Source organism: Equus asinus, chromosome 8, assembly GCF_041296235.1.
Source record: "Equus asinus isolate D_3611 breed Donkey chromosome 8, EquAss-T2T_v2, whole genome shotgun sequence".
Taxonomy (NCBI): Eukaryota; Metazoa; Chordata; class Mammalia; order Perissodactyla; family Equidae; genus Equus; species Equus asinus.
The window spans coordinates 22,975,665-22,986,323 of NC_091797.1; the positions used below are offsets into that span (position 1 = coordinate 22,975,665).

Sequence of the window (10,659 nt, forward strand, 5' to 3'; positions counted from 1 at the left end):
TCCTCTCTCAACCTCAGAGTCTCCTGCGTGTCCAAGAAGGGCCTCTGGAGCAGTGAGGTGCCCAACTAAAGGGACAGGGAGCATGTGTGAGAGGGGAGGGTCTCAGCCTGTCTTCCCAAATCGCCTTCACTCAACCCTCCCTCTGCCCACCTCTCAGTTTCTTCCCCTTCTTCCTTTTCAGAATCTGCCAGGGTGGCTTAGTTGAGTGAATGACAAGACTAAAGGGAGGCATGAGGCTGGGGGAGCTTAGCAGGCTGGAGGTCAGACCTTCCAGGGATGTCTTCTAATGATCTTAGGGCAGCTTAGCTGGCCTGGTCCCGCCCCCCCTTTCCACCTGCTGCCTACACTGTCCATCATGTTCAGTTGCCCAGGAGATGATGAAAAGACTGGCTGAGCAAAGGAAGGGGAGGAAGAGGGCCCTAGCCTAAGGAATCAATCAGCAGAAGCCCAGGAGGAGACAGAGAGCCTTGCTCCCTGACGTGAGCGGGGACCAGGATGGGGCAGCAGTTCAGCTGGGAGGAGGTGGAGGCGGCCAGCGAGATGGACGTGGCGGAGCTCCAGGAGTGGTACAAGAAGTTCGTGGTGGAGTGCCCCAGCGGCACACTCTTCATGCACGAGTTTAAGCGTTTCTTCAAGGTCGCGGGCGATGAGGAGGCCACCCAGTATGTAGAGGGCATGTTCCGAGCCTTCGACAAGAACGGGGTAAGGCGCCTTGAAGGGAGGACCGGCAGCCAGTCCAACTGGCCCATTTCTCCTCCTTGAGCTAAAGGAGCGTCCTCTGAGGGAGCCACTGTTCCCCAACCCTCCTGCTCCTCCTCTCCACTCTTCTTTTCTCTCCATTCCCCTCACCTTTTCTGTCTCGCTCTTTCTCCAAAACTCTTCTCTCTCTCTCTCCCTTGTCTGTCCCTTCCCATCTTCTCTTCCCTCCTCTCCAACTCTCTCCTCTCATCTGACTCTCCGTCTCTCCTCTTCCTGAGAGCTGAAGTGCACAGTCCAGTCCTTTCTTTCGGTATTTTTGACCAGGGCTCTGCAGCCCAGGAACCTGGTTTTCCACACCCACCAGAGCCGCTGTCACTCTAACGTTTAGGAGCTAAAGAGCTGTCCCACATGGAATGAGCTATCGTGGCGTAGACCGTGAGCTCCCCCTTGTTGGGGTCCTTCAAATTGGTCTTCCAACCAGGTCTTCCCGCCAAGAAAGCTGGAGGAGCCTCCTGCACTGACTGGGCGGTTGGGTGGATTATTGCAAAAGCTCTTCCAACTCTTCAAGTCATGGAAGATTCCATGAACTCATTCAACCACGGGGTTTCTTTAAGCCTTCCAGTGACACCAGCGGCTGAGAAGAGAATACATTTTGTCAATACACCTGGAAATTGACTGTAAAAATTGAAACCCCTTCATTATTTAAGGTCTTCCCTTCCAGTTCCTCTGCAATCCTTTAAACCATTAGGGTTGCTTCAGATACGTATTTCAGCCCTCAAAATTGAGCGGGTGGGTTGGATCTAGATAGTCAATCTGGAGAAAGCCTCAGTACCCCACTTCTCTGTATGGAGAACTTCATTTTCCAGGCTGAACCACTGGGAATGCCTCTTTGGGTGTGACCTGGTCCCTGGTACCAGTCAGCACACATCTCCTCAGCACCTGTCGGGGCACAGGAGTGGGGGTCAACGTCTTCAATGCAACAGGAACCTCCTTGGAGATGAACTCTGTACCCCCTCCCGAGGCTCAGAGTGAGCCTCAAACTTTCCAAAGCTCCCCCTCTCCTCAGCCTCCTCTGAGTCACAGCAGCCCTGTGAGGGGGCAGGCAGAGTTTGTTATTTCAAATTAAATGATGGGAAAACTGGGGCAAAAGGAAGTGAATTAACTTGCCCAAGGTCACGAACTCAGGGATCCTGACTCCCAGGCAAGTGCAACTGCCTAGAAGGCAGTTTGTTTGTTTAAAGAGAGAAAATGATTTACAGAAAAAAAAAAACAGGCCATATATGATGACTTTCATAAATATATCAATCTCCCCCATCTGAAAATTCAGTACAATGACAATTCAAGATCCAAAAGGGATTATTAAGCCCCTGGGCATAATATAACTCTACCCCCAATACCGCATCTCTTCTTACAGTTAGCATATAATATTCATCAATTGCTTTTTTCTTTATTTATAACTTTTATTTTGATAGGATTTCAAATTTATACAAACTTGCACAAATAGGACAAGTAACTCCCATGTACAACTTATCCAATTGTTTACATTTTGCCTCATTTGCTTTACCGTTCTCTCTCTCTCTCTCCATATATATGTTTTTTAGAAGAAAGTTGGAGACATCACAGCCTTTCTGCCTAAATATTTCAGTGTGTTTTTCCAAAGAATAAGGATATCTTCTTAAATAACCTAATACAATTATCAAAATCAAGAGATTTAACACTGATACAATTCTATTATCTAATCAACAATCCATATTCAAGTTTGGTCAATTCGTCCTTAAAATGTCCTCCATAGCGTTTTTTTTTTTTTTTTGGTCTGATCATGCATTGCATTTACTTGTCCTGTCTCCTTAGTCTTTAATTTGGAAACTTTAACCTCTTCTTTTCTTTGTCTTATTTGACCCTGACATTGTCAAAGATCGCAGGGCAGTTATCTGGGTTTGTCCAGTGTTGCCTCGTGATTAGATCAGGTGTTATACTTCTGGCAGAAATGCTGCAGAAGTCATGTGTCCTTCTCGGTGCATCATTTCAGGGGGCACATGGGGTTGGTTTGTCTGATTACTAGGGTGGTTAACTTCCATCATTTGGTTACGGTGGTGTCTGCCAGGTTTCTCCACTGCAAAGTCACTATTTTTTCCTTTGTAATTAGCAAGTATCTTGTGGGAAGATACTTTGAGACTAAGTAAACATCCTGTTGCTCATCAAATTTTCATCTACTAGGTTTGGCATTCATTGACAACTTTCCAACTCCACCATCCCTTCTTTATCTACCAGTTGGCATTCCACTGTAAGGAAGAGCTTTCCTAGAAGGTGTGTTAAGTTCCTCTGTCAGGGTCTGAGCCTTTCCTTTTCTCTTCCCACTTAGCCTCTGTCTCCCAACTCACACCAGACTCCACTTCCCACTTTGGCACCATCTTTACATAAACAAGTCTCATTTCTGGGCAATTGGTCTGAGATTTCTGGGGCAAATAAAATCAAAAGAGCTCATATAGGTCTGGCTCACGTGTCCAAATCTGGGGTGATGGAGACAGGGGTGTGGTGGAGGCAGGGAGGGAGGAGCTCCTGGTCTCCGCTGCTCTCCCTTCAACACTCCTCTCTGGCAGTTGCCCTGTGATGCACCGGAATGGAAGGAAAGGGAGGATGAAGACCAAATGTCATTTGGGATCCTTATGTAACATACATTGGGGTCAGGGCTGGTGTAGAAATGCAGCCAATTCAGGGAGAAACGGGGCAGATAATCCCAGAGAGCAGATCACACGCCTGTCACTTCTGCTCCTACTCTTGGGTAGACAGGCATTTCCGTCATCTTGGGCCTCTGTGGGTAATTGAAGCTGATGAGGCCCGTGCACGGAGGATGAGATTAGTCTCAGCTGGAAGTTTCCCAGACGTGGTCCTGGGGTTTGGTGTAATCTCACAGGTGAGCTCACCTGACAGGAAAGGCCACTCTACAACGTGGCTCATGTCAGCAACGGGTCATTGTGGAGACTGAATCATGTCGAGAGAGGATGTTGTGAGAACAGAAGTCTCTAGACAAAGAATGTGGGGGAATCTAGAGATCTGGAGAGTAGGCCTTTGGCAGTGGTCTTGGGTTTTTTGCTTTTCTCCTCTGGGTGCTAGATACCAGACTCATTTTTTAGACAGTAATAGACCTTGAGTGGGGTAAGAAAGTTCTTCAGCTTGATAAACTGGAGAAGATGTGTAGCTTGAAAGGCTCTGCCACTTGCTGGTGGCAATTCCTTGGGAAACTTATTCAACCTCTGAGTCTCAGTTTCCTGATAAATAAAATGTGGATAACAGATCTTAGGGAGATGATGTATGACATTTCCATACTCAATTCTTATTGAAAAAGAAACGTAAGATCGATTTTTAGTAAACTTAATAAATAATAACTACTAATGAAAACAGCCTTTTAAAGAACAACCGCTACTAAGAATCCACCCTAAAGAAATTATCAGAGATTCAAGAAAAAAATATATGTGCACAAAGACGTTCATTGTGTAACACAAAATATTAAAACCATGGTCGATAAGAGGGACCGCTCAGTACCCCTCAAAAAAATAAAAGGTAGGATTTTAAATCATTTTAGAGACATGGGACATTTTAAAGTAAAAATCCAGGAAATAAAACTGTAGCTACAGTCTGACCTCAATTAGGTAAATGCACGGTGGGAGGTGTGGAGGACCAGAAGGAATTATATAAAAGACGTTGAATAAAACACTTCAGGTGTTGATCAGGCCCGTTTTGTTTTCTTCTGGGTTTCTCCTTAGGCTTCTTGCTATTTCCCTGGTTTTCTGCTGCGTTGTCCTGTTGCTCACACCTTGCTCATCCAGGCACCCCTTGATCTGGGGCTGGGGGTTCTGAGTGGCCTGGCCCGGTGAGACAGAGGTGCTCTGGGCCAGTGATGTCATTTCTGATTACACTGTCAAGTGAGTGACAGACCCTCCTGGGGAGCTGATGACTGAGATTTTGGTTTAGAGAGCTGAGCTCCCCACCCTGGAATATGAGAGCTCCGCTAAGTGGGAACACCCCATAAAGCTCCGCCTGAGGCCCTGGCCCCACCGACCCACTGCGGCCACCACTACCCGCCTCTCACCTCAAACTCATCTGGAGTGAAAGCCTGGTCTCCCCCTACTTCTAACTTACTACTTATGGAATGATTGTTGCTGTCACATTTCTGTTTGAGGAAGGCTCAGGTTCCTGGTCAGAGTTACTTCAGAAGTGGACTGTGCCCCCCTCCTTCCTCTGGCCAGTGAGCACCTGAGCTCTGTCTCCCCCGATTCTTCCTGGGTTGGGGTGGGAGTGGGGGCACAGGCCTCTCCTTCAGGGTCATGTCCACCTGGGCCTAGAGGGGAGCAGGGGCTGGAGCCACTGCCTGCCCACCTTCCTCAGACCCAGAGTGAATGAAGTGCAAAGGAAATCATCAATGTGAGCACTGCTCTCTAATCTCCTTCCAAACTACCTTAGTCTCAAATTCAGTCTAAGTCAATCATTTATTCATTGATTCATAAATATTTATGAGACCTCGACTCTGAGCATAAGGGGCACTCTGCCAGGTATGGAAGAGACACAAAGGCAATGTAAACCCTCTCTTTTCTCCAGGGGCTAGAGAATGAGATGTACTTATGAAAGTTAAGTGACAGAGTAAGTCCCAAACTGTGTAGAATAGACAGTAGGTGCTATGAATGTTAGATGAGGGGGGGAGAGAGAGATCAATGTGGCTGAAGTGGTCTGAAAAGGAAGGCTTCCTGGAGGAGGGGACCCTTGAAGGCTGGGTAGATTGGGTGATCACGGAGACTGGGAAAGGATCTGGGGTGGAGAATGCCACGAGCAAAGATGCAGAGGCCACACGGATTGCAAGGAAGAGGCAAAGTCCTGAGCTTGTAGGGGTGGGTGGCCCAGAACAGGGCTCACACCTGCGCTTTGGGGAGGTGGGGCGACGGGCGGGAGGGGGCCTCACAGCTCCCTCTCCAATGCAGGACAACACCATCGACTTCCTGGAGTATGTGGCAGCCCTGAACCTCGTGCTGAGGGGCACCCTGGAGCACAAGCTGAAGTGGACATTCAAGATCTACGACAAGGACCGAAATGGCTGCATCGACCGCCTGGAGCTCCTCGACATTGTGGAGGTCAGCGTCTGACCATGGGGTCAGGCCCCTGGGCCCCTGGGCACTGCTGGGCTGTGGCCACTGGAGTGGGGGCCCCAGGCCTGGGATTGGGGGAGGCGCATTGGAATCAGTCAGAGCATGTTCTCTGACCACAGTGGAATTAAACTAGAAATCAATTACAAAAAGATAACTGAAAAGTCCCTATCTGTTTGGAAATTAGGCAATATACTTCTAAATACTCCATAAATCAAAGAAATAATATCACACACATACACACACACACACAAGTAGTTTGAACTGAACAATAATGCAAACATAAAACTCAAGGAATGCAGCTAAAGGTAGGCTTGCAGAGACATATATAGCCTTAAAATTTATATATTAGGATATACAAGAGTCTGAAAATCAATGATCTAAGAAGTCATCTCAAGAAATTAGGAAAAAGAAGAGTAAAGTAAACCCAAAGAGAGTAGAGAAAGGAAATAAGAAAGAGCAGAAATCAATGAAATAGAAAAGAAATGCACAAGAGGAGAAAAGCCAACAAAACGAAAAGCTGTTTCTTTGAAAACTGATAGGAAGAATGATCAAGGGGGCAATGAAATTCCCTCCACTAACACGGACTCCGTCACGTGAACAGGGTGAGCCTGTTACTGCACTGCGAGGGTGTTGTTAGCTCATCTTACAGACGAGGAAACCGCCTCACGGAGGGTCTGTAGTTTGCCCAAGTTCATCCACGCAGGAGGTGCTGGGGCTGTAAGCCCTGAGGCTCCCGGACACCGGCAGTGCCAGGCACTGTGCTGGGCAGTGAGGGATGGACAAGACAGGCCTCTGTCCTCAGAGATCACCCAGTCTGGGAGCTCAGGATAAGCCTCACATTTGTCTGTCTCATCCCCATTTCACTTCACCAACATTGCCTCATCGGGAGAGGAAACAGGGCAAAGAAGAGACCTGATCCTTCCCCTCCAGTGCAAACGCCCGGGTCTCCCTCATCCTAGTTCACACACAAAGACACTCATCCATAAGTATACTAAATTCTCTTTTCGGAATCTCCATTTCTTCCTCCATAAAGTGGAGTTTAGACCATCACAGTGCCGTACACATCCCGCAGCGGAGATTTTAGGTTCTGGCTCTGATACTCACAGTGGAAATGCCAATGGCATTGGGGTGGGTGGCACATGAGGGCGGGGACTCCTTGGTTGGAACTAGGCCACTGGGACCCTGAGAGAACAACCTTAGGACGGGTCAGTTTTGATTTGGATCTGGGTCCCGTGGTCCTCAGCTGCACTGCCTGGGGGGTAGCGCTGGGGGCACAGGTCCCGGGTGTGGGGCAGTATCTGTCAGTGCGTCTGGGTTTCCTCCCGCAGGCGATTTACAAGCTGAAGAAAGCCTGCAGGGTGGAGATGGAGGCCGAGCAGCAAAGCCAGCTGCTCACGCCCGAGGAGGTCGTGGATAGGATCTTCCTTCTGGTGGATGAGAACGGAGACGGTAACAGGGGCAGAGATGGGGGGGGGGCACCCACTCCGTAGCACCCTCACTTTCTGGCCATGTGACCTTGGGGAAGGCCCTCCACTTCCCGACAACTGGTCCTCATCTGTGAGCTGGGTGTGGAGAAGATTACGTGAAATAACAAAGGGTGTCACCAGCACGTGATGTTTGTAAGAGTGATTAAAACTCCCACCGGAGGTGCTGACGGAGGCCAGGCAAGTGTAGCGAAGGAATAGGAGCTTTGGAGTCAGGCAGGCAGACCAGGATGGTACGTTTAACCTCTCAGCCTGGCCTCAGTTTCCTCATGTGCAAAACGGGGAGAATAATGGTTGAAAGGAATGCACGGGGTATTGTAGTTAAGAGCTGGGCATAGGGTGGGCTTCCATTAAGGCTACTTGGGCTCTGCTCCCTGTAGCTCGGTGCCCCAGCCCAAGGCTGTGCAGGGAGGGCGCTGGCTGGGAACACACCCAGAAGACTCCCCAAGAACATTTTGAAGGTACCATGGGCAAAAGTAAAGCTTAAGTTCATTTGCAAGGGAAGTCCCTTAAAGAAACCCTTGAAGGTTCCAGGAGACTCCTGGAGAATCAGAGATTTGACAGGCCCCAAACTTAGGCCCTGTGCCTGCCGGCTCTTCATTCTCCTGTGTGACCGTCTCTCCTGCCCCTTGCTCAGGCCAGCTGTCTCTGAACGAGTTCATTGAGGGTGCCCGTCGTGACAAGTGGGTGATGAAGATGCTGCAGCTGGACGTGAATCCCAGTGGCTGGATCTCTCAGCAGAGGCGGAAAAGCGCTATGTTCTGAAGGGTGTGGGACCCTGGGAGCCCTGTGGGAGTACATAGGTCCCACCAAGACTCCAGGCCCAGCGGGTTTCCAGAGTCATGGCAGGGTCCCTGGCTCGGCCGGCTTGTGCCCACTTATCCTTGCTTGGACTTCCTGGCAGCCCCTGTGCAGGGCGGTGGGGCTGAGTGGAGAGGGGAAGAGGCTGTCGGTCTGAAGTGGCCGACAGGACACAGCCCATTTGGGAGGATTTACTGGGGTGGTGAAGGGAACTGGGTTACTCTCCCCTTTTGGCTGCTCCCGGGAGGATGATACCTTGGCTGGGTAGTTGCGGGGCTCCCTCAAATTCCTGGGTGGTTCTCAGTTGGAAGCAGGGGCAAACTGAAGGGTGGGGTGCCACAGCCCAAATTAGCAGCGAGAACGCCCACTCTTACGGGATGTGAGGCAAAGGGGAGCAGGCAGGGGCTGGAAGGTGTGGAGACTAAAGAAAAGGGAGGAGTTGGGGGAGGACAGTAATGACATCCCCCCAGGATCCTGAGGAGTGTTCACGGGAGGACTCTTGCCTGCTCCTCCCCAAGTTGTCCTCACCAGGGCTGTCAACACGGGGAAACTGCAGTAAGTAAGGCTGTGGTCTTCCTGCCCTTGGAGGGGTCAGCTCTGCCCTGGTCCTGTTTCTCCAGTCCCTGCGGCCAACCTCCCTCCAAAAAACCTCCTCTCCACCTCCCTAACCCTCATCCCCCACACTCACCTCTTCAACCACTACCCCCAGCATGGACCTTCCTCGATGCCCAGCCACAAGCCAAATGTGTCTCCTTAAAGGATGGAGAAACCTGGCCTGCTGACCCAGGTTCTAGGCCAGGCTTGGCCTCCAACTGCTTTGTGACCCGAGACAGCCATTTCTCTTCCCTAACCTCAGTTTTCTCAGCTGCAGGGTGAGCAGGTTGGACTAGATGAGCAGTTTTCAGATTATTCTTTTTTTAGATGTGGAATTATTATTATTATTATTTTTGGTGAGGAAGATTGGCCCTGAGCTAACATCTGTGCCAATCTTCCTCTGTTTTTTATGTGGGGCCCTGCCGCGGCATGGCTTGATGAGTGGTGCATAGGTCCGTGCCCGGGGTTCCAAACCCTCAAACCCCGGGCTGCTGAAGCAGAGTGTGCAAACTTAACCACTATGCCACTGGGCCAGCCCATGTGTGGAATTACTTTTGTTATGCAAATTCTGTATGCAATCCCAATACAGAAACTTGATGAAAAGGGAGCCACTCTGGTTGAAGGGGGCCTGAGGAATTCAGCCTAGGAACTCATTCGAATAGATACGTTTTTATGTTGAAATACAAAAAATAAAACTAACCTATTGAGCCTGCGATTTCATAGGTATGATATTGTCATAAAGTTTCCTTTAGAAGTAAATTTTAGGTAAAAATAAGTTGATTAAAAAATAATAGTAATCCAGGTAGGACACAGATATGCCCCGAGTCATGAAGGGGGTACGTGAACGAGGTTGTAGAAAGGCCCTAATTCTATCCAAATACCCTCCCAACTCAGACCTGCAGGATTTCTCAGGAGGCAGCCATCAAGAGAAGGAGCAGAAATGTCAACTCCCTTTTTTTCCAGGCTGCCCCTGGCGTTGACCCCCACCTTCCCTCCACGTCTGTGCTCAGGCCCTGGCTGACATCCCAGTCTGGGGTGGTCCAAGAGGTGTGAGCAAAACACGTCCTCTCCTCCCCCCAGGGGGGCTCTCAGCAACCTGGAGCTTCACTCCCTCTCACCTCGTGTTCTCCCTACCACCCCTGGACTTTTATTTACTCCCTGCCCCTCCCCCACACCCAGCGGCAGTGAAGACAAAGCCCAGAAGAAAGAGCATCTTTGTAAAAATGGGCAAAACTGCTCCAGCCTATGTCTCTCCCTATGGTCCGAGACCCGTATTCCTAAAGTTGAGGTGGGCAAAGCATGGGGATGGGGCCAACCTGTAACAGACTTCCCCACGTCTCAACCGTTGTCAGGTGTCAGTGCGGCAAGAGAGATCTAGGTGAGACCAGGGATGGTCAGCTCACTTGCCCTGAGCAGAGTCGCAGACCCGTGGGAACTACGTAGCACTATGCGCCGCCGAGGAGCCAGCAGGGAAGGTGAGGGTGTGGTGCAGTTACTTCTGAATAAATACGGATTTCCCTGGATGAATGAGGACTTTCTCTAGTGCCGCCCCTCCTTCTTTTCTGGTCAACATCAAACTGAGCAGACCCTTCCAGAGTGTCTGGATGCACGCACATGCACGCGTACACACACCCCCCCACCCCGTGACCGGTCATTCAGTCACGATTCAGATCTATACTGTCCACCAAATGCCATCCTTGTCTCCTTAGAAGCCTTGTGAACATCTTGAAGGTTTTTTTCCTTTATTACTGGGGGCCTAGGAGTGCTCCCTAAAAATGGACATGTGGCCCCTTATTGTTTCAAATTTGGTAAAATTTAAATCCTAAGAGCTATCCCCAATTTAGACGTAGGAAAGCCCCTCCCCACATGACACAGCCCCCCACATGCACACACATAATCACACAGAATGCACCTCCAACCTCCCCGCACCTCACCTTCTTCTC

The 10,659-nt window shown here is 49.8% G+C and overlaps 1 protein-coding gene across 1 annotated transcript; it reads left to right on the forward strand.

Annotated features, from left to right (window-relative positions):
- Positions 1–410: 410 nt before the first annotated feature.
- On the forward strand, positions 411–10,625 carry GUCA1B (guanylate cyclase activator 1B). The gene is made up of 4 exons (XM_014830872.3): positions 411–702; positions 5,673–5,822; positions 7,166–7,286; positions 7,959–10,625. The coding sequence occupies exons 1-4, from the start codon at positions 496–498 to the stop codon at positions 8,084–8,086; spliced, it is 606 nt and encodes a 201-aa protein (XP_014686358.1). The 5' UTR covers positions 411–495; the 3' UTR covers positions 8,087–10,625.
- The last annotated feature ends 34 nt before the right edge of the window (positions 10,626–10,659 follow it).